General features: G+C 46.9%; 2 protein-coding genes across 18 annotated transcripts in view; one reads left to right on the top strand and one right to left on the bottom strand.

Annotated features, from left to right (window-relative positions):
* Positions 1-21292, bottom strand: part of C1H4orf47 (chromosome 1 C4orf47 homolog) — an 80689-nt gene extending 59397 nt beyond the window's left edge. For 2 of the 7 annotated variants that reach the window (XM_033943695.1, XM_033943686.1), the window contains exons 1-3: positions 20121-20727; positions 17721-17914; positions 9743-9962 (exon numbers count right to left, since the gene is read on the bottom strand). In XM_033943695.1, coding sequence (XP_033799586.1) covers positions 9743-9962; positions 17721-17817 — 317 coding nt within the window. In that variant the 5' untranslated portion in view covers positions 17818-17914; positions 20121-20727. Of the gene's footprint in view, positions 1-9742; positions 9963-17720; positions 17915-20120; positions 20728-20752; positions 20820-21189 lie in introns of those variants that run through there. The other 5 variants (XM_033943667.1, XM_033943676.1, XM_033943646.1 and 2 more) reach the window with 5 other exon arrangements.
* The window catches only part of UFSP2 (UFM1 specific peptidase 2), a 75677-nt gene continuing 72711 nt past the window's right edge, over positions 20744-23709 (top strand). For 2 of the 11 annotated variants that reach the window (XM_033943568.1, XM_033943560.1), the window contains exon 1: positions 20744-20815. In XM_033943568.1, the coding sequence (XP_033799459.1) occupies positions 20759-20815 (57 nt within the window). In that variant the 5' untranslated portion in view covers positions 20744-20758. Of the gene's footprint in view, positions 20816-20927; positions 21061-21165; positions 21286-21393; positions 21594-23709 lie in introns of those variants that run through there. The other 9 variants (XM_033943587.1, XM_033943578.1, XM_033943632.1 and 6 more) reach the window with 7 other exon arrangements.

Below are 23709 nucleotides of genomic sequence, written 5' to 3'. Positions count from 1 at the left end.
TTACCTACAGGGATCGACGTCGGCGATGTATCTGTCGGTGCCGAGACAGTCGGTGTCGATTTGGAGGAAGTTGCCGATGTCGATACTGGTGCAACTTCCATGTCGGTGCCGAACAGAATTCGTTGTTGAATTTGTCGGTTTTTTAAAGTTCTTTTTTGTAAAGAACTACAGCGGGTGCAGGTGTCAGCCCTATGGTCCGGACCCAGACACTGAAGGCACCACTTGTGCGGGTCGGAGAGAGATATAGGGCGCGCACACCGCTGACACTTTTTGAAACCCGGTGACGGGGGCATGAAGGGAAAAACCGCTGTAGCAAAATCGAAGCCGGAGGCTTCGATGGTGCCAACAGGCCCCGCCGGGGTAGTCAATAAAAAGTGAAAAAAATAAAACAATTTTTTTTTTTTTTTTACAAACGGTAAAAGAACAAGAAAGAAATAAAATGAAGAGAAAAATACGCGCGAGCGGGAAGGCAAGTGAACAGTTTAGGAAAAAACTTCCAACAGCCGTTGGAAACACGCGTCTTCTTAGCTCCGCGGAATTAAGAAAACTGGGGACCGCGCGCCTCTGTCGGGCGGGAAGGCACTCGCGCACGCGCGGTGCGGCCTAGCTAGAACTTTCTAAAGTTCTTAGAGTGCAATCACTCTAAAATTGTCCGTACCGGGGCTCCGTCGGTGCCGTCACCCATCAGTCAAGAATATGCTGCCTGCTTGTCCTGGGATAATATAATATACTCCCTTCTCTATTTACATCAGTCTGCCGAATAGCCAAGCAGAACTAAGAAATGGAAACAGAAATAAACAATACTCCGAACAGGAATAACAACTAACATACCCAAATGCTGTTGGAAAATGCAGAGGAGAAATACCAGAAGGAAAAATGTCCCCACAGCTCGCCAGCTAAGCCAGCCGAGCCACAGCCGTTGTTCTTTAATTCTCCCCGGCCCTAGAAAAATACTAGAACCCGCAGCAAAAAACAAAACTACCCATGCAACAGAACCAACACACCAATAACAAACAGGGTGGGGACCTCTACTGGTCTGGAGAAGCTAAAAGAAAGTAAATTAGCAGGTAAGAACCTAATTTCTCCTTCTTTAGCACTCTCCAGACCAGTAGAGGTTAATCTTTACGAATGGGATGTACCAAAGCAGTCCCTCACACGGGCGGGACCCCCGAAGGGCTGACACCAGAACACACACACCAAACACTGCGTCCTGACGCACCAGAACATCTACCCGAAAGAGTCTGACAAAGGAATACAAGGAAGACCAAACCGCAGCCTTACAAATGTCCACTGGAGGCACGAGCGACGACTCAGCCCAAGAAGCCGCCTGACCCCGAGTAGAATGAGCTTTGAGAAACTCCAGAACGGGCTGCTGCTGCCCCAGAAGAGAAGCGGAAGCAGTAGTCTCCTTGATCTAGCATGCAATAGTAGCCTTAGAAGCGCCAGCCTCCCTAAGAGGACCAGTCAGAAGGAAAAAAGAGATGATTTTATTTCCTGATCTCCTGGGTCCGCTGCACATAAGAGTGAAGGACCTGACCAACATCCAACTTGCGCAGCTGTCTTTGCTCAGAAGAGCCCTCCCAACTACCCAAGACCGGGAGGACCACAGATTGATTGACACGAAAAGGAAAAACTACTTTCGGCAGAAAAAGAAGGAACAGGCCTCAAGAAAACCTGCTCCCTAGAAAACTCCAAGAAGGAAGCCTAGAGCTAAAATTGTTTAAATTTGGGACTAGTATTATTTTATTTCGATTTATTAATATACTTAACTACAAGTGAAAAAGAAAATATATAACACTAGAAAACTGTGTCTAAAAGAAAATGTCTGATAAATGTCACATCCTGAGAGGTAGAAGAGTCAATATAATATGAGGGGGGTCCTGAAAATTTTCAGCCCAACCAAGAAGAGAATGGCATGGTTATGGTACAATCAATGATCTGAATTAATATCAAAACATAGAATTTTGTTTTTGCAGATTGGCACTTAACGAAATAACACTCTTTTCTGCTACAGTGACAAAATAATGCTCATAATTTAGGAAGTTCATTGGTTGGGTTGAGAACTCTTCAGCACCCCCTCATAGAGAAAAAAAAATATATAAGGATAATACAATCCTATTTAAATGCACTCATTCCTTAATCATCTACTTTATATTCCACCTACTCTATTGCAAATTCCATTACTACAGAATGTAGGAGTGTGTGGCGCAGTGGTTGGATCTACAGCCTCAGCACCCTGGGGTTGTGGGTTCAAACCCCGCGCTGCTCCTTGTGACCCTGGGCAAGTCACTTAATCCTCCATAGCCCCAGGTACATTAGATAAGATTGTGAGCCCACCGGGACAGAGAGGGAAAATACTTGAGTACCTGATTGTAAAAACCGCTTAGATAACCTTGATAGGCGGTATATAAAATCCTAATAAACTTGAAAACCTGTAGCTCAGAAACACGCCTAGCGGAAGAAATGTCCACCAAAAAGACCGTCTTCAGAGTAAGGTCCTTCAAAGAGCAGCCGCCCAACGGATCGAAGGGCGGGTGCATCAGAATAGAGAGAACCAGACTGAGATTCCAAGAGGGAACATAGGGCCGCACGGGAGGCCTGAGCACCTTGGCTGCCCGCAAAAAGCGAATCACATCAGGAATGGCTGTCAAACGCTGACCTGTCACAAACCCCCGAAAGGCTGACAAGGCCACAAGCTGAACCCGGAGAGAAGCCGAAGCCAGGCCTCTATCCAGGCCATCTTGCAAGAACTCTAGGATGTTAGGCACAGAAACGCGAAGAGAGACCACTCCCCGCACCTGGCACCACCCCTCAAAGAAGTGCCAAATCCACACAGAAGCCTGAGAGGTAGAAAGCTTCCAGGACCCCAAGAGTGCAGAAATCACCCTATCTGAATACCCCTTCTTACTAAGGCGACCCCTTTCAAAAGCCAAGCCGTAAGACAGAAGGGAGACGGGTCGAACATGGGAATGGGACCCTGTGTCAGAAGGTCGTCCAAGGGAGGCAGAGGAAGAGGATCCGCCACCAGAGTGTCACCAGATCTGCGTATCACGGATGTCGAGGCCAATCTGGAGCCACCAGAACCACCAGACCCAGATGGCGAAACAATGGGGAGAAGAACTCTGCCCACTAATGGCCACAGAGGGAACATGCACAACAGCCCCTCTGTTGGCCATGTTTGAACCAGAGCATCCAGACCCTCGGACAGTCCATCCCTGCGATGACTGAAGAAGCGGAACACCTCGGCATTGCCACTCGTGGCTATCAGGTCCATCAGGGACTGACCCCAAGCCTGCACTATCAACTGAAAAGCCACGGGGCTGAGACACCACTCTCTGGGATCTAAGATGTGACTGAGGAAGTTCGCCTGAACATTCTCCACCCCGGCCACGTGAGAGGCCGAGAGGTCCAGAAGGCGTGACTCCCCCCCAAAGCATGAGCCGAGCCGCCTCCTCCGCCACCTGAGTACTCTTGGTGCCTCAACGATTGACATAAGCCACCGCTGTGGCATTGTCAGACAGGACTCTAACCGACTTGCCCATCAAGAGGGAGCAGAAGGCTAACAGCGCCAGAGGGACGGCTCTGGTCTCCAACACGTTGATCGACCAGGACGCCTCCTCCATGGACCAGGTGCCCTTAGCTGAGTGACCTAGACAATGAGCCCCCCCAACCGAGGAGACTTGCATCCGTGAGAAGCACCGTCCACTGCGATAGATCCAGATTCATCCTCTGGAGCCACCAATGAAGACTGCAGCGTGCCAAGCCTCGCAGAGGGACAGGGACCTCCAAACTGTGCCTCTGGGGTGACCATCTACGGAGCAGAGCATACTGAAGAGACACATGTGGGCCCGCGCCCACCTCACAACATCCAGGAATGCTGCCATCGACCCCAAGACTTGGAGGAAATCCTGCGCCCGAGGACACCGGGACGTCAAAAGAAGGCGAATCTGAGATTGCAATTTGCTTACCCGGGCCTCTGGAAGGAAGACCTTCCCCAAGGAGGTGTCACACAGAACCCCAAGGTACTCCAGATGCTGAGCGGGGACCAACCGACTCTTGGAAAGGTTGACCACCCAGCCCAGTGACCGGAGAAACTCAACCACCCGAGCCACAACTTGGGCGCTCTCCTGCAACGACTTTGCCCGAATCAACCAGTCATCCCAGTAGGGGTGCACCAGAATGCCCTCCGACTGCAATGCCGCCGTGACGACCACCATCAACTTGGTGAACGTCCGGGGAGTCGTGGCCAGGCCCAAGGGAAGCACACAGAACTGATAGTGCAGACCCAACATCGCAAAGCAAAGAAAGAGCTGAGGAGAGGCCCGAATGGAAACAGGCAAGTAGGCCTCCACCAGAGTGAGAGAAGTCAGGAACTCCCCCGGCTGAACCGCCAGAAGGACAGACTGCAGTGTGTCCATGCGAATAAAAGGGAATTCTGAGAGTCCTGTTGACCTCGGTTTAAACCAAGGATGGGCCGAAAGGTCCCCTCCCTTTAGGGTCCCACAAAGGAAATGGCGTACCAGCCGATACCGCACTCCTGAGGAGACACTGGACAACTGTTTGGAGATCTAGCAAGCGCTGAAGGGTATGGCGAAAGGCTAGCGTCTCCCATGCCACCTGACATGGAAAGGCTAGATATGATCCGGCAGAGAGCGGGCAAATTTCAAGTACATAACCGTCCCGCACCACCACCAGGACCCACTGAATGGACGTGATCTCGGCCCACTTGGGAAACAAGTTGCGAAGCCGGGCAACCATGGGAACCAAAGGGGGCGCCGGCAAAGAGCCATCACGCAGGACGGGCAGCAGGGGAACCGGGGGGGAACTCCAAGCCCCCCGACGGGCCCCTTGAAAGGACTGCATGCGCTAAGCCAACCGACCCCGGGGAAAAACCGGAAGCCTGGAAAGAAGCAGTCCCATGCCCCAAGCGAAACTTGCAAAATTCCCGCAGACGCCCCCGGGCAATGCCAACCCGAGACGCTGGGCGGGCACGATCCTCAGGCAGACGGGGCACCTCAGAGTCCGTCAGAGTCTGAACCACCGGATCTAAGTCCTCTCCAAATAAAAACAACCCCCGAAAGGGAAATTTTGGGAAGTTCAGTTCTGGACGCGGCAACCGCCGACCAAGCGCGAAGCCACAAGGTACAGTGTGCGGCCACCAAAAGTCCCAGACTTAGCTGCACCAAGTCACAAAGAACAACCGAGAGGAACAAGGCAGTCATCTTAATCTTCACCACCTCATGATCCACTAAGGACCAGTCATCAGACTCACGATCCAGGACATGCTCAGACCACCGAAACACGGTGCGAGCCACCAGCCCCACACAAATAGCCGCCTGGACCCCCAAGGCAGAGACATCAAAATTATACTCAAGAAGTGTCTCTAACGTACGCTCCTCAGAGAACCGTCCATAACAGGCACGGTATGCTGCTTAGTAAGTGCCAAGACCACCGCGTCCCCCATTGGCGAAATTAAGGTAGCTCTATCCCCCTCCGGGATGGGATACCCATGAGCCAAGGCGCACACCAAACGAAACGGCACCTGTAGGTCACTGCGCCAGCACAAAATCCTGAAAATCCTGACGCACAGGAAAAGAGCGGGAAACAGGACAGACCCCCCTGAGCAGAGAGGCCCCCATACGCGGCACCAAGGAGACCTGCTACATCAGGTCTAAAAGCTCATCCCTCTGAATAAAAAGCGCACCACGGACGCATCTGCTCTGGAAGACGGGAAACCGCCGCCCCGCTGCCAGCGGGCGTCCCCTCTAGAGGATCCTGGAAGCCCGCCAAAGCGGCCAGGTCCTCAATCATGCCAACACACTCCTCCGACCACCAATTTGCAATCCAAGCCCCCCGCGGGCGCTTGGATGAGGGAGGAGGAAGAGGGGACGCCAAACGAAAAGAGGGAGGCAAAGCCATAGGGGGCGCGGAGGGAAACCACCCCCGAAACCCCCCAGGTGCACGTGGGACCCCCAATTGTCTGCACAAAGAAAGAAATTAAATTGGGGGCAAAAAAACCCTGGGGGTCCCCAGGGACTCCCTGCCCCAGCAGGGGTCCCTGCTGAAACCTGCCCCTGTGTTTGCAATACAGGGAGAAGGTCACCTGAGGTTGCAGACAAAATGGAGGGGCCAGACAGAGAAAATGGCAAAGTTCCCGCCAAAAAAGCTCCCTCCATGACCTGTAGCGGCTGAGAAGCCTGAACAGTCCCAGGCACTAAAACAGGCAAGTCGGCATCAGCTGTCAAAAAATCAGCTGAGAGGGAATCCTTCGGGGAATCCCTCCGTGGGCAGTTGGGGAAGACCGGGCTTCCCTACTACTCCCAGCCGACTCACGAGGCACCATCGGCGGGGAGCTCTGGGCGCCTGCAGCCGCTGCCGACTGAGCTCCACCACCTCACCGGACCAAACCGCCGAGTTCAGGCCGGCCGCGAGTGCCTCGCGGCTGAACCAAATTGTGTCCCACTCCCCCGGAGAAGGGCACAATGGCTCCATACGCGACCTAGCTAGAAACAAAGTGCCGGTTAGATGAAAAAAATACAGTAAAAAAACAGTAAACTGACAGGGAAGCAACCCTGCAGACCGGCACTACCTCAGGATTTTTTTTTTTTTACAGAACAGACTCGAAGCAATATGCCTTGCTTGATTTAGGGGGCAAGGCTTACTGCTGAGGCTCCTCTAAAAAAATGTGGGGAGGTGGAGGAAGTAGGGGGAGGGACCCCGCTCGAGACCCGCCGGGTTTGACACCCCCGAGGTCGGACGGACCCCCAAACAGGACCCGCCCAAGCTCCGTCCGGCCAAAAACAGGGACTAGAAACCCCCTAAACAAATTCCAACAGCCTTACCAAGGGAGATGGGTACAGATCACTAAACACCTGCTGGAGACTGAAAGAAGACTGATGTAAATAGAGAAGGGAGCAGTATTCCCTCTAAGCGGGCGGGTGTTGTGAGCAAACTTTTTTCACTGTGAGCTAAAAATATCGGGCGCCAGCAAGTTATGAGCTAAATAAATATGTTGTCAAAGTTGCTGATACATGAGGACGAGGTATTCAAAGGAATTTTAGGCCTACACGCTAAATTAAATAAGTATAAATACATTAAAACACCCCCACCCCGACGTCCGATTCCTCCCCCAGCCTCCCCTTACCTTTGCGACGCGTTACATGGACTGCCAGCTCGCCTGCCTGCAAGCACGTGTGTGCGCTGTGACGAGAAACTTGTGCGCTGCGATGTAATATTTTGTGCGCCAGCGCACGCCAGCGCAGCTTAGCGGGAACACTGAGGGAGTATATTATATACTGTCCCACAGTTTTGTTTTCAGTCTCCACCTGCTGGTCATGATTGGATATATACCCATTCGTAAAGATTAACCTCTACTGGTCTGGAGAGTGCTAAAGAATTTACATTTTTCTACATTGAAGCTCATCTGCCATCTATTTGCCCACTCACCCAGCTTATTCAGGTCACTTTGTAGATCTTTGCATTCCTCAACAGTTCTGACCCTACTGGAGAGTTTTGTGTCGTCCGCCAATTTTATAACTTCACACTTCGTCCCTGTTTCCATGTCATTAATGAATATATTGAACAGCAATGGTCCCAGCACTGACCCCTGTGGGACACCACTCGTGACCCCTTTCCAGTCAGAGTAGTGTCCTACCCTCTGCTTTCTGTTCACCAGCCAATTTTTGACCCATCTGTGCACGTCCCCTTCCACCCCGTAGCTCCACAGCTTCTTTAGTAGGCACTCGTGGGGTACCTTGTCAAAAGCGTTTTGGAAATCCAGATATACAATGTCTATAGTGTCACCTTTGTCCAGTTGTTTGCTTATTCCCTCAAAGAAATGCAGTAGGTAACTGCAGTATGTAAGATGCTGCCTTTTCCTAGGTACTCATGTATGATGTATGGATTGTTACTAAAAATCATGATTTTCATACAGATGGGGGGGTGTCAAAAAATGATGGGCCCCGGGTGTCACATATGCTAGGTATACCATTGAGTATATGCACCGTATTTTTCACTCCATAAGACGCACTTTTTCCACCCCCAAAAAGGGGGTGGAAAGTAAGTGCGTCTTATGAAGCGAAGATACAAATTTAAGCCTGCTGCTGACGCCGCTGCATATTTTATCCCCCTTCCCTGCCGTAGCCGCATATTTTTAAACTACCACCCACGCCACCGCTGCATATTTTAAACCCCCTCTGCCGCCACCGCTGCATATTTTAAACCCCCTTGCCACCGCCGCTGCATATTTTTAATCCCCCCGCCACCGCATATTTATTTTAAAAAACCCACCACTGCTACAACTTTAATCCCACCCGCTCACCCGCCTGCTGTCGTACCTGGTGATCTATCGAATTTCCCCGCCAGAAGCATAGAGAGATCTGGAACAAGTCCTCTGCGCTCCTGCCTGGGCCTGCGCCAATCTCCGAATGGCTACAGTCAGTTCTCGCGAGGTATGACGGCGAGCGGTTGGGATTAAAGTAGTGTTTTTTTTAAAAAAAATATGTGGTGCTTCTGGCCTGTGTGCTGCTGGCTGGGAAAGATGGGAAGAGCCAAAAAAGGTACCGAGGGGGATGATTAAAGGTACGGAGGGGTGGGATGATTAAAAAAGGGAATGGGGGGATACGTGGAGGATGATTTATGGTACTGGGGGGGGGCATGTGGTATGGGGGGATGATTTAATGTACTAGGGGCATGTGGGGGTATGGGGGATGATTTAAAGTACATGGGGAATGATTTAAGGTACTAGGGGCACGTGGGGGTATGGGGAATAATTTAAGGTACATGGGAAATGATTTCAGGTACGGGGGGATGATTTAAGGTACTGGGGGTATGGGGGGATGATTTAAGGTACTGGGGGTGTGTGGGGCCTGCCTGCCACTAGGCCTGCCTGCTTGTCACTAGGCTACTAGGTCTGCCTACCTGTCACTAGGCCGCTAGGCCTGCCTACCTGTCACTAGGCCGCTAGGCGTGCCTGCCACTAGGCTTGCCTTCTTTGTGCCCTACCCTGGCCTACCCCTAGACCACCAGAGGGGGGGCAGGGTACAGAGCCTGGCAGGGAGGGGGGACAGGTTGCAGAGCCTGGCAGAAAGTTTTTTTTCTTGTTTTCCTCCTCTAAATCTAGGGTGTGTCTTATGGTCAGGTGCGTCTTATGGAGTGAAAAATATGTTAATCCTTTTTAAATGTGTAATCACAAAAAGGCAGTATGCAAGTCCCATCCCCTTCTCTATTTCATTATTAAGTGCTCCACCAAGAAAAAAAAAGGAAGCTTTCTGTCTTCAGGATAGGTCTACAGCCCTAGATGTCCCAAAAGAGCCATCTCTGTTGTATTCTGTTGACTGCTTCCAGTGAAGTACAGCAGAGGAAGAATAAAAAATCCAGAGTGGATTCCTTCTGCAGCAGCACACAGCTATGGAGAATAACCATCTGTCTAGAATGTCTCACCTATTGCACTGGAATACCTTTTATGTACATTGCAGAGATATCAAGCAACATTTGATTTCTTCCATTTTCCCACAATCAGCCAGAATGTGCTTACTTCCTTCTGCTATTATAAAGCAGTACAAGAATGATTTTCAGAGATATAATTTGGACAATGCCACTGAAAATCGACAGATAGTACAAGTCATTGGTACTTATATAGATAGCAGGTGCTGCTAACCTGATAAGTGCATCTGAATATCAGGCTTCTTGTATATAATATGTATGAAATGATCTAATATAGGCACTTTATTTGAGTACTTACCTTTTTTTTGATACACTGCTAGGAAGGAAGCTTTTGCCTAGGTTTCTTTTGGATTGATCTAATCGATACAGTCTCCTTAGTTTGATAGGATTGGAGTAACCCTCTCCAGTAAAGACCCTCTTGAACTGTGCATCAAAGTAGCCTGCTTGCAGATCCGACATCAATTTGGAGCCTCCAGGAAACATCTGTCTACCTTTACCCGCTGCATCATTAAATGGTCCTTAAAGAAAATGTATATTGGCAATATCAGTATGTGCAGTAAAACCTCGGTTTGCGAGTGTTTTGCAAGACGAGCAAAACACTTGAGCAAATCGTGCCTCGCAAACCGAACGTTGACTCGATTTGCGAGTGCCCCTCCCCCGCTTGTGAACGCCCCCCCCCCCCTGAGAAACGGCATTGCCCGCCCGCCCGCCCAAACACAAGCCCTTACCCCGATCTGGCACCGGCATGCAGCAGGCCTTGAGCATGCGCAGATGCTCAAGGCCCAGCCCAGGCAAGAGGCAGGATCTTCAGGCACCGGCACGTCCTGTGGGTTGGTGCTGCGTGCCGGTGTCAGATCGGGGTAAGGCCTTGTGTTTGGGCGGGTGATGCTGGTTCGGGGGGGGGTGTTTGCAAGTGTGGGGGGGCGATGCCGGTTCGAGGGGGAGGGAAGCACGCCAGTGGCCTCAGAGGTGGGGGGGGGTCTTTTGGGGATGTGGTGGGGTGAGGTGGAGCAGTGCCGGTGGCCTTGGGGGAGGGGGGACGACCAATCAAGTGAGTTTCCCTTACTTCCTATGGGGAAACTCGCTTTGATATACGAGCACTTTGGTTTACGAACATGCTTCTGGAACGAATTATGCTCGTAAACCAAGGTTCCACTGTATTTTATTAAATACAATTTCTCAGATTAGAATAAGAGTGGTAGAATAGAATTATCATACTTCTTTGTTTAAATGTATAGCTTAGTGTTTATTCCCCATTTGTTTGTGAACCCTTATCTTTGAAGATATGCACACAATTACATTATTACACCTCAGCTTTCCTAGAAGACGACCGTTATCCAAGACTGAAGACATCTGGGGCCAGCATGGTATAAACTCCAGGGAGAGGGAAATACCAGAATGCAACTCATCTTGAGGTAAAATTGAAAAAGGCATGACTCAAATCCAAACCAATAAATTAGGCAGCTCATGTAGTCGCCTAGGATAATGGCTTCTGGGGGATTGGATGGGGGGCAGGAACAGCAAAGAAAATAATTTGTCCTGATCACCATAGAAACTCAAAGAACTAGCAGCATATATTTTATACATGGGGGGAGGGAGTAAGGCAATTTTCAAATAGATGGCTTTTGGAATTACCTTCATTATGTATAGCAAAGCTGAATATTTAACTGTGATGTATAATGTAAAATTATTTGTATTTATAGGTTTATGCCTGTAAGGGTGGTGTTAAAATTATCATGTTTTTTTTAAAGTTTAATGATCAGAATCTTAGGGCCTCTTCTATTAAACTGCGCTAGCAGTTTTCTAGTGCGGAGAGCCATTCTAAATGGCCTGCGCTACTCCCAATGCTCATAGAATTCCTATGAGAGTCGGGAGCAGCGTGACTCTCTGTGCTAAAAACTGCTAGTGCAGTTTAATAGAAGAGGGGGCTAGTGTAGGCGGTAAGGTAATTAGTGCCAGGGTGCCTGAAAGTTCACACAGGGTACCTAATACTTTTACACCAGCCCTGATGAAATAATTTGTTTTAACATATTAAAATATGTATAAAAATAAGGCCACCATTAGAAGGGCCTCAAGCCATATTGAATTTAAAGAAAGTATAACCCATTGATAGGCTTTTGAGTCTCCTCCCAAATTTATGAGCTGGGCCCCAGCTTATTTAATACTGGCCCTGCAGAAAAACAACCTATAAAATCCTTGGTTATGGACTGTTCGTGTAGAACTATAACAGACTGAAACATATGGCAGTCATATCAATATGTTTTTAAAAATCTAAAGTTCCATGCACAGCTAATACAATTCTATTTTCTGGAATGTATGCACATATTCATGCATATTTATGAATACAAAAACAGGCCCGTCAGTATCACCCTGATCCTTCCTAATGTGTGTCAATAGAACACTAATTACAAAGCGTATCATATTCAGTGGAGCAACCTCAGTAGAAAGAGAAGACTATGACATCTATCTTTATGAGGATTTTCAGCAGCACTGTTTTATACAAAAGTTGCTCTGACAGTCCTACTCAAATCAATAAACTTAATGGGATAGCAGATAAATATCACTATTAGTTATTCAAGTTTATGTAAGTAACATCCCCAAATACTTCCAGTCCTTCCCTCTTCTACCTCCTTAATATTTGGATAATGTGACTGCAAACCTGATGTAAACATGAAGATTTTACATATATTGGCAGCTGGGACAATAGATGGAATAATAAACAATTCTCTCATGTCTCTAACATGGGCCCTAAGTAAGAAATACAGCTGCAAAATCATGGTCTAAGTAACAAAAACCCACCTAAAGTCACCAGATAAGCACTGCAAACACATAAAACAGACCCCCACACACTACCCCAGTGATCACCAACCCCTCCCCATAAAAATTTTAATCATAACTTTAAAATTCAGCCTCCAGACCATCATCACCTGGTCGCCTGGCATAGGAAAGCCTAGTCGTCCAGAACAGAGGCAGCTTAAGTCATCTTGGGGGTGGGTTAGGGACCCATAGAGAGGAGGACCCATGCCCAAAAGCCCCTGTAATCACTGCATTGATACTTAAACATGTGAACTGCCCTATACACCCCCCTTTTTTACTGGAATATAAGTGGCTCCTGCAGCCATAAGGGCTATTGGGGTGGTAGATAAGTGGGTCTAGGGCACAGTTCTTCAACCGCCGGTCCGCGGACCGGTGTCGGTCCGCAGAAAATTTCTGCCGGTCCGCACAGGACCGGCGAGATCAAGTCGGCAGTTAAATTTCCTGCCGACTGCGGTTCCTGTTGATTAATGTTCCTCCCAGCCTCAGGCGATCAAGATAGGCTGCCAACGTCGGGGCCTTCCCTCTCTGAGTCTCGCCTGTTCGGAAACAGGAAGTTGAAACAAAATAGGCGGGACTTAGAGAGTGAAGGTCCCGACGTCGGCAGCGTGTCTTGATCGCCACCCCTGCCGAGTTGCTGAAGAGGGCCGCGGGGAAGTTGCGATTAGACCGGAGAGAGCTGCAGATTCAGGTGCAGGTGGAGGGAGATGGTCAGCGTGTGCGAACAAGATCCTGGGGAGCCTTCACAGTGGCTGTCTCCCCTCCCACCAGCTCTCCAATTTGCCAGGGCAGTGATTTACCGGCAACTTCCTGCAGGCAGGAGAGCTGCTGGAAGGGGAGGAAGCCACTGTAGGAGGCAGGGAAGGTGCTGGAAAAGGGAGATCTGTTACTGGACTTGAAGGGAGTTAGAAGGAGATATGCTGTTGGTAGGGGAGGAGGGAAAGGGATGGGAAGAGAGTTAATATTGGATAGAGGGAGGAGGGAAGGGAGAAGAAGGAGAGATGCTGCTGGAAGGGGAGGAGGGAAAGGTATGGGAAGAGAGTTAATGTTGGATAGAGGGAGGAGGGAAGGGAAAAGGAGAGATGCTGCTGGGAGGGGAGGAGGGAAAAGGATGGGAAGAGAGTTAATGTTGGATAGAGGGAGGAGGGAAGGGAGAAGAAGGAGAGATGCTGCTGGAAGGGGAGGAGGGAAAGGTATGGGAAGAGAGTTAATGTTGGATAGAGGGAGGAGGGAAGGGAGAAGAAGGAGAGATGCTGCTGGGAGGGGAGGAGGGAAAGGGATGGGAAGAGAGTTAATGTTGGATAGAGGGAGGAGGGAAGGGAGATGAAGGAGAGATGCTGCTGGGAGGGGAGGAGGGAAAGGGATGGGAAGAGAGTTAATGTTGGATAGAGGGAGGAGGGAAGGGATAAGAAGGAGAGATGCTGCTGGGAGGGAGGAGGGAAAGGAATGGGAAGAGAGTTAATGTTGGATAGAGGGAGGAGGGAAGGGAGAAAGAAAAAAGGAAGGAAACAGCTGGCAGGGAGATTACAGGAGGGGAAGGGGGTCAGGGTGGAATGGAGAGATCAGATGAGAGAAAGGGGAGAGAGAGGAATGAGAAAGTAGAGAGACATTGATGCTGGAAAGGGGGTCAGCAGAGAAATGAGAGAGGGATAAAGATGCTAGATCTGGTGTAGGAGAGATAAAAATGAAGAAAGCAGTGAAGCTGGAATGAATGATGTAAAAAGGAGAGAGGAGGATGGACAAGGAAGAGGGGCATAGAAAGAAGTCAGATACATATGGAAGGGAGAGAGGGCATACATTGGATGGAATGGGCAGATGCTGGAAGGAAAAGAGTGAAAAGAAGATGAAAGCAGAAACCAACAAAAGGTAGAAAAAAATAATTTTATTTCTATTTTGTCATTAGAATATATCAGATTTGAATTATATATCCTGCTAGAGACATAAATGGGGCCTGCAGTATTCTGTAGCATGATATTTCTATGTAGCATTCTATAATAACTTGGCTTTATAATAACTTTTCTTGATAGTAGAGGGGATATATGTGAAGGGGAGGGGAGACAGGGGTTTTGTTGGTCCGTGCTCTGTATATTTGTATTTATAAAATCACAATTGTTCAGAATATTGTTTCTTTTTATACTTTAATAAAATACACGTTCAATATAAAATCATAATTGCGGCTTGTGCAGATGGGATCAGATGGTTTGCGGGGACCGAGCTTGCGGAGATGGGGCGTAAATGGGGTTTTTACATTTTAGTCCTAGTAGTTTGCCGGTCCACAAAATAATTCTTTTATTTCTGCCGGTCCACGGGTGTAAAAAGGTTGAAGAACACTGGTCTAGGGGATTCTGGAGGTGGTTTGGGGGGGCTCATCATGACCTATAAGGGAGCTGTAGGAAGGAGAAGTCATGGCACCCTTTTTGTGAAGTTCACAGCAGTGCCCTGTAAGGTACCCCACTATTAAGGTGGCATGTCTAGGTGTTCAGTCCATCACTTTGCAGACCCCTCCCACATCCAACAGGGCTTGTTCTAGACGTTTTGGACTTGGACGGAAAGTTGGACGTAAATGTGGTATAAAGATAGACGATTTAGTGGCTTGGATGATCAGTTCGGCAGGACGTATAATTAGACGATTTTCGAAACGAAAACAAAGTTGGACGTATCTTTCGAAAATGTGTCTTAAGCTGTTTTTTTACTTTGGACAACTTGCGAGATGGACGTAAACAGACTTAGACGTCCCTTTTGATTATGCCCCTCCAAGGGTTTATAATACCATCCCCAGCAAAATCATAATGATGGTGGAGAAAATAACAAAAATAAATTATCTTAATTTTCTTTATTAGCAGCAAAGTAAAAGAGATCAGCAATGAGGCTATGCAGAATATAAGCAAATCATCAAAAACTAGCTGAAAGGCTGAAAGTCTAAGAGAAGAAATGTTTGTAGTTTAAGCAATAAAGTTCCAGATCTGTGAGCCTAATGGTGAAATGATACTTGGACAATATTGCTATCACAGAAACAAAATTTAGATCAGATTCAATAACGGACACTTATGTTATGTGCCACTAGGCACCCTAATCAAGGACACCTAGCTACTCCTAACTTCAGAATCCATGCACAATTTTTTAAAAAATTGGTAAGTTTTCAGCAAATCAGAAAAATAATAAAACTCTTAGGATGCCTAGCAATATCTAAATCGTGGCACTCTCTGATGCCTACCTGAAAAGTAGGCGTGGTTAGGGTTGGAGCATAGGCATGGTTGGCTTAGGTGTTGCAAGGCATCCGAGTTAGGCGCCAGTAAATTAGGCCTAGTAAAACCTGGCCTAAGGGACTGGCATCTAACTCGACGGCATCTAGCAATGCCTAAGCCAACCATGCCTATTCTCCAACCCTAACCACGCCTACTTTTCAGGTACACTTTTCCTCCGTATTCGCGGTTTCAGCAGTCGCGGTTTCTATCTTGCTGGCTCCTCCCCCCAAACGATTTCAGCTTGAATAGAGAAATCGCTGATTCCAAGTATTCACAGAGAAAATTGCTGATTCCCAGCACTTTCTTCACCGTGTTTTGCCTCTCCTTCAGGAACAGGCCAGGTCTCCCACCATGTTATTCGCGGTTTCACCATATTCACCATGGTTTTTTAATAGAAAACAGCAAATAACATAAGCAAAAGTTATTCGCGGTTCTGTTAATCCCCTATCACCGCGAATATGGAGGGAGAAGTGTTGGCATCAGAGGGTGCCTTGACTTAGACATTGCTAGGCATCCTAAGAGTTTTATTATTTTTCTGATTGGCTGAAAACTGGTGTGGAGACTACGATGGGAGCTCAAGACAGCCATTTCCTATGAGCGATCTGCACAGGGCAGGAGCGTGGGAAGATTGCTCCTGCCCCAAAAACTCAATAGACCACCAGGTATGGCTTAAGGGGGGCTTACGGGGCTTAAAATAGCCGGGGGGAAGCGGGGATTAGGGGCAGAACCGGCCCGGATATTATTTGCGGTTTTTTAATATTCGCAGATCGGCTCTTCCCCTAACCCCCGTGGATACGGAGGAAGAAGTGTAGATTGAAATAATTAAGTCTGTCCCCATACGCCTTATGATGAAAGCCACACACTAAGTAGAATTTGGTAGGGTTAGGAATTATTAAGACAGGAATAAAGAATAACACAAAGAATAATATAATGGCTCTGCATCGCTCCATAGTGAAAACACATTTTGAGTATTGCATGCAATTCTGGTTGCCACAACTTGGAAAAGATCTAGTGGAATAAAAAAAGGTACAAAGAGGGGTCTAGAAAATCTTAAGTGGAGTAAAACAGGTAAAAACTAATCAATTGTTCACTGTTTCAAAAAGTACAAAGACTATAGGGACTATACTATGAAGTTTCATAGTAATACTTTTTAAAACAAATAGGAGAAAATATTTTTTTTACTCAATGAATATTTGCACTCTGGATCTTATTGCTGGGTGATGTAGTAAAAGCAGTTAGTGGAGCTGGGTTTAAAATGGTTTGGATAAGTTCCTGGAAATAAGGTCAGACTCATAAGACCTGAGGAACACCATTGCTTATCCTTGGGATCTTCCTGCTTCTTGGAATTCAGCTAGGTACTTGTGACCTGCCTTGGCTACTGTTAGAATCAGGATACTGGGCTAGATGTAAGTAAGGCAATTCTTATCTAGAAAAAGCTACTACATTTGCTAGACACTTCCTGCTGTGCCATATACAGCCCTTTGAATTCTGAATTGTAGTATATCAGCAGTATCTGAACCACATTTTCAACAATACTTTAATGGTATATAAATTGTTATATTGTATTTCTCCGTTGGTTTTATATTTTATTTTTCATATGATGTATACATGTTTATGTTTAATTAGAGTTACACACAGATTTTAAACATTCCTGATGCGAGTGGCTAGTGAAACATGACCATTTTGATATCTTTTAATATCTTCTACATGGTTCATTCTGTTTCTATTTTTTAGGTGCTAATGCATACAATGTTTCAGTTTTTACTCTTACATTTAATACTGAGTTGATTATTTAGTAATTTATTTATTTGTATTTTTTGTTTCATTCCAGTTATATCCCAGGCTTTACACTTAAGTTATTCATCTTTGTCTTACCTACTTGTAGGGATCCCTCTTTATACAAGTGCTTGTCTATGGACAGGAACTATTCAGCTCTGATCGCAATAAACACAACCCTAAGAAATTTAGGTAAAAATTACAGCCCCCATAACAACTAGATTTCTGTCATGATTTCCCCAAACATGATTCATCAGTTTTTCCATGGTTAATTCAGACTAGAGATAGAATCTACAATTGCAATCACTGAGCACATTTGACCCCAAAGAAAAGAAGCAGAAAAAAAACAGAAATTAGTAGAGGCTGATTGTACAGAACTACAGTATCTTAAAAATTTTGTTTTCCCACAAGTCCAATTTTGAAAGGAAAACATTTACTTACTGTTTAATGATGGAATATATGAATCTCCAATTGTGACATATTCCATCTCACTAAAGAGGCCAAGCCTCTCCATGTCAGTCTTTCCTTCTGCACCCATGGCTCAGTGATGCTGTGATCCTTGGCTAGAAAGTGAAATTTTGCATGGATCTTTCTGGCACTCGCTGTAGGACTATTCCAGTTCTTCCTACATGTGACTAAATAAACAAAACTGAATATTAGTATCAGATTAAATCATGATTCTTAACTTACAAGGCCGTACCTTTCCACAGTAGTACATGCAACAACTTAAGGAAAGCAAAACCCTTTTAACTACCTCTGCAGACAACTTGAACAATTTATAACAAGTAAGATATTGATCTGATTACTCAATTTGCTTTCCCCTTAGGCACAAAACAGAACATAGCTGTAAATGGTTCCTTATTTAATAAAGAGTATAGGCACATAACAGAGGCTTTAACTGGCAAAGGAAGTACAGAATTACATGTTCCTGAAGGAATAAAATGTTTTCAAAATAATATGCTTAGAATTCAGTACAAGTTTGCTATTGTACTAAAAATAGGAGCTATAAAATAATCACAAAAAGTATTAAAAATCCATCCATCAGTAAGTACAGTATATACTTGAATATAAACCAAGATTTTTGGACCCAAAAATGGGGGTCTTAGTTTATATTCGAGCCTCCTTTTGATGATGGTGCTTTTTGCCTCCTCTCACCCCCCATGACCAATGCTGTTTTCCACCCCTCCAGATGTCCGGCACTGCTATCCTCCACCCCTCCAATGACCAGCACTATTATCTCCCCCTACCCTCTCTGATGACCAGCACTGCTATTCTCCCTGATTGACATTGCTATCCCTTCCCCAATGACCAGCTCCACTACCAGCTCCACACTGCCCTACAACGACATCATACTTACAGTCCCGATGCTCTGGAAGCCGATGCTCTGTGCTGAGCTGGTGAAGGGCCTTGAGTGTCTGCGCATGGTCATGGTCAGCTGGCTCCCACCCTCTTCAGGACTCTTGAAGGGAGTTCAGCAAGCCTTGAGCATGCGAAGATGCTCAAGGGCCTTCACCAGCCCAGCACAGAGTGTCAGCTAACTCCTGGTAAGCCCTGAGGCCACTGCTGACTGGCGCCGATAAAGGGCCCTGTGCAGCAGAGTAGAGTGGCAAGACCTGACAGGGGGGACTGGTTCAGCAGTAGAAAGCCCGGTGGTGGGAAGGTCTGCGGGGTCCTATACACCAGTAGAAAAATATGGCCCTGGAGTGAAGCCCGGTAATGGAAGGGTCCGCGGACACCTTTACACCGACAGAAAAGAGCTCAGAAGTAGCCGGAGGGCCTGGAAGAGCCTGGAGTTGAGGAAGTGGCTCAGGCTTGATGACCGATGGTGGGACCAGTGAAGAAAGATCTAGGTGGTGGAGACCCAAGAGGCCAGGGAGGGACTGGTGGTAGCCCCACAAGAGGCAGCTGGAAGAGCTGGCAGAGTCCAGGGCTGAGAGGGTCAGACAGCTGATCGGTGGTGGGACCATCTGGGCTGATGGCAACTGGCGGAGAGTCCGGTGATGGAACAGAGAGCCATCAGGGAGACCCCAGTTGAAGCAGTCTGAAAGACCCTGTGAGCATTGGCCAAGAACATAAAAATTGCGTTATTAGGTCAGACCAATAGTCCATCAAGCCCAGTAGCCCATTCTCATGGTGGCCAATCCAAGTTACTAGTACCTGGCCAAAACTCAAAGAGTAGCAATATTCCATGCTACCTATCTAAGGCAAGCAGTGGCTTCCCCCATGTCTTTCTCAATAACAGACTACAGACTTTTTCTCCAGGAAACTTTTCTTAAAACCAGCTACGCTATCCACTCTTACCACAACCACTGGCAATGCTTTCCAGAGCTTAACTATTCTCTGAGTGAAAAAAATATTTCCCCTTAAGGAGATGGTGGAGAGGAAAATGGTGATAGAATTCAAAAGAGTGTGGGATGAACACAGAGGATCTCTAATTAGAATATGAATGGACAGACTTTCAACAATGAGATGGTTTGGATAGGCTGGAGTGAGCTTCATTCCATTAGTTGGAACCTAAGGACATAATTGGGTGGACTTCTAAAGTCTATGACCCAGAAATAACAAAGAAAAAATACATTTTAATGTAATCATGAAATTGTAAAGCATGTAATTAATTATAGTGCAGACTGGATGGACTATTCAGATCTTTATCTGCTATCATTTACTATGTTAAATAAGGCTCACAGAATGTGAGAAAGCTTTCAAATGAGTGCACACACGCTTAATGAGTGATATTTGGCATCTCTGTAATAAGCATTTAAAACTCCCACAAATTACTGCATAAGACTCCTCCTGCTAAGTAGATAACTATGCACAAGGAGATTGGTAAAACGGACAAACCTCTGGGAACCATGATGACTCATCAACTTCTGCTCTTGTTTCTTCCAGCAGCTGATTTATCAGGGTAAAAATTAGCATATTGAAAGGGCCCTTCCTAAACATTTGGTCTCTAGGCACATGCCTAGTCCTGCTCATACCTTACTCCTCCTACTGGTCAAACAAGCGCAAAGAGAACTTTGATGAGACATTTTTTAAGTGCACTGGTCGAGTTCTGTAGTAGGTGGCACTCACCTGCCTTTCCCAGAAAGAATTTAGTGTGTGAATATTCCAAGGCCCTATGTAAAAGTGCCTAGGTGTCCCCCGTCCCTGTATATACTGTCTCACATTACAGTCTCAAATATTCTAAGGACTGACACTCAACTCAAGCGTTTTGTTGATTCCCGTTGCCCAGCATCTGGGAGCATCCATTTTGTGGCATAGTAACTATTCATGCTACTCTGAACCTCGAAGTTATTCTTTCACGAGATGACCAGTCTACTTAGTACTTTGGGTTAGCTGCGGGAATAGTAAAGCGTCTTCCAGAGGAAAAAGCGAGAAACGAACACTGTCTCTCTCAGCTTGCTTTTCCCCCTCCCTCCCGCAACGCTTCCCGACGTTGGTACATGCCGCGTCAAGATTTTACAACCACGTACTAGAGCATGGTGGGAGTTGTAGTACATAAGGCTGGAGGCTCTTGTTTGCAGCGTGTGGGAAAGGTACTCTGTGTGATTGATGTGTTTGATTAAGGAGTGTCTTTTGTCTTATACACCTTTATCTATATTCCCTAGCACTTGTTCCACCCACAGCTGTCCATAAGGAAACGGGATGGTGATTCTGAGGAAGTTGGAAGGAGGGAGAGGATGGGGGTGGAAGAAGGCGGGTCTTGTCGCGGTAGGAGTGGGGAGTAGGCTGCACTGCGGTAGCTGATCCTTTTTATTTTTATTTTTTTTTGAGGACGATGGTAAGTGGATGAAAGAAAATCCCGGAAAGGGTCGTGTACTGTTTACTTTGCGTCGGGGTAGGGGGGGGAGTCTCCTAAGCACGGTCCACAGCGCTGCGACTTCTTAGTGTGGCGCGCCAGAGTCCGTACCTTTCATGCTGAGGTCTGATGAGCCAGGCCCAGTTCGCCTCCCTGGGCTGTCAAAAGGAAGCGGAATGTAAATTCTGCCTTCCCAACCATATGGCTGTAAGATTGCTACCTTTCAAGTCAGCTGAACAGAATAATCCAGTCCTGCTCTTGTCCCCGTTAAGTACAGACTGTAGTTCTGATGTTTTTTGGGGATGTCGCTGAGTAAAAGTATAACTATATTTATACCGTAGGGCAAAACCAGCACTGGCTTTTGTCAATTTAGTTGACGTCAGGTGAGGTGGCAACTCTTTAACGAAGCCAGTCAGTCCAGGTAGTTCAGCTCCAAATGAGCTGAAATATTCCAATATGTGGCCAGAGTCCAAACTTTCGTATATCCAGTGGGTTTTAGTGGATTGCTGTTGAAGGTACGATGGAAAAAAAAAATCATCTTGAAAAAGAATAAAAATAAAGCCCTGAATATATTACATCTGTTATTCCCCCCACCTTAGCACTTTGTATTGATGCACCTTCTTGTCTAGTTTGTCTGTCTTGACTAAATTGTAAGTTCTTTTGAGCAGAAACTGCCTCATATGTTTTGATGTCCAGCGCTGCATATGTCTAGTAGCGCTATAGAAATGATTAGTAGTGCAGTTTGATTTATTAATAGCACAATAGTATTCAAATGGATTAAAATATAAAGTATAGTATAGTCGGAATTTCTCTGGGAGAGAAGGTGAAGCAGTCAGGTGTGCAGGTGGTATTCTCGTCAATCATCCCTATCGAGGGTAAACGCCAAGACAGAGAAGCTCACATCCTGATTGCATGGATGGTGTCGTTGAGATTGTTTCAGTTTCTTGGACTGTGGAATGATTTTCCAAGGGCTGCTTAGTAGGGATGGGGGTGCATCTATCAAAGAAGGGAAGAAGTGTCTTCAGCAGCAGAGTAGCTAACTTATTGAAGAGATCTTTAAACTAGAATCCAAGCCCCTGGATAAGTATAAGCCCTAAGTGAATCATTACCTACACAAATGGGAAAAAGGTGCAATGTATAGAAAGCATTCTAGTGTGACAGATACTTTATTCCTGAACCTGTAAGTAGTCCTCTAAATTTTCTTCACACTTCTACCTCTAACCCTCTGTTGTAGTTCCTTCCTATTTCTCCTACTGTAAACCGCGTCGAGCTCTACGAACGTGGAGATGATCCGGTATACAAACCCAAGGATTAGATTAGATTAGTCAATCCCTTCTTATAAGAATTCTTGTAGAGAGCCTCATTAGCAGTCTTTTGCTCCGCTTTCCTTCCCTCAGGGCTGTCCTCCTCCAATTCCCAGCTGTCTCTGTACAAGTGAGATGGTAGGATCCAGTCTTTTCTGCTCGTGTTCATTTTTCAATTAAATTTGGTTTTTTTTGTTGTTGTTTTTTTTTTTTTTTGCTGACCATTTGTGAGGCTTTTCGGTGCTGCAGAGCATCCCAATCTTGGGACATCTCTGGCTGTGGGAGAATGCAGACTCTGAGGTCTGCTTCCAAGAGGCAGGCTTCATAGCAGAGCACCCACTTGGCAACCTGCACTAAAAGTTCAGGGACTCGGGGATCGATCTCTTGGGAACAAGGCTCACCTGCAGTGAGCTTGAGCGCAGGCTGAATGGCTCCAAGGTGTTTTTTTCAGGATCAGAGCTAACTGCTTTCCTCCCCCTATTTTGTGTGTATGAGGTCTAATGGGGGTAGAGGTCTCTGGCCAGTTCATTGGGCCCGAGAGGCAGTCTGAAGGGTAACGGGACTAAAGTGTGCCAGACAGTCGCTCATGGACAAAGATACTAAGACATGCGCGCAGGACGTCGGCACGCTGGATTAAAAGGTAACTTTAAAGTGTTCCAAGAAGGCCCTCCCACTTTACTTAGAAGTGTTGCCAATGCCGTTGGGGGGGGTATCCCCCCCCCACACACACACACACTTACAGAGGAAACTGTAATTTTTCACTAAAACACTGGGAAAAATTACATTTTCCTCTGTAATGGGGGGGTGGAGTCCCCCCCAAACCCCCCAACAGCAGCGCCGCCAACACTTCTAAGTAAAATTGAGAGGTTCCCCCCAACACCCTCCCTCGGAGCGCTTTAAAGTTACCTTTTAATCCGGCATGCTGACGTCCTGCATCCATTTGTCTTAGCGGCTTTGTCATCATGCAATTATCCCGTGCACTTTCCTCTGTGAACTGTCTGAAGTAGTGCTGCCCGATTCACAATTCGAATCGATTCACCGATTCACTTCGGGCGAATTGATTGAAAACAAAAAAAATTCGGCCTCCCAATTCGCTTACTGACCCTCCCTCCCTCCCCCCTAAAGCAGGAATGGCAGCGCTGCCTCTTTCTGGCCGACCGCTGCTTTAGAGGGCAAGGGGGGAGGGTCAGTCGGGAAGTGCTGGTTTCCGGCTTCTCCCCTAGCCTCCCACGCATCCAGGACCGGATTAAAGGGTGGGCCTGATGCGCTTCTACAATGAGTGCAAGCGGCAGTGGTGTTTCTATGTTGCTGCTTGCCTGCTTGCGAC

This window comes from Geotrypetes seraphini, chromosome 1 (genome assembly GCF_902459505.1).
Source record: "Geotrypetes seraphini chromosome 1, aGeoSer1.1, whole genome shotgun sequence".
Lineage (NCBI taxonomy): Eukaryota > Metazoa > Chordata > Amphibia > Gymnophiona > Dermophiidae > Geotrypetes > Geotrypetes seraphini.
The sequence above is the reverse complement of the archived record's forward strand: the minus strand, read 5'-3'. Positions and strand labels throughout refer to the sequence as shown.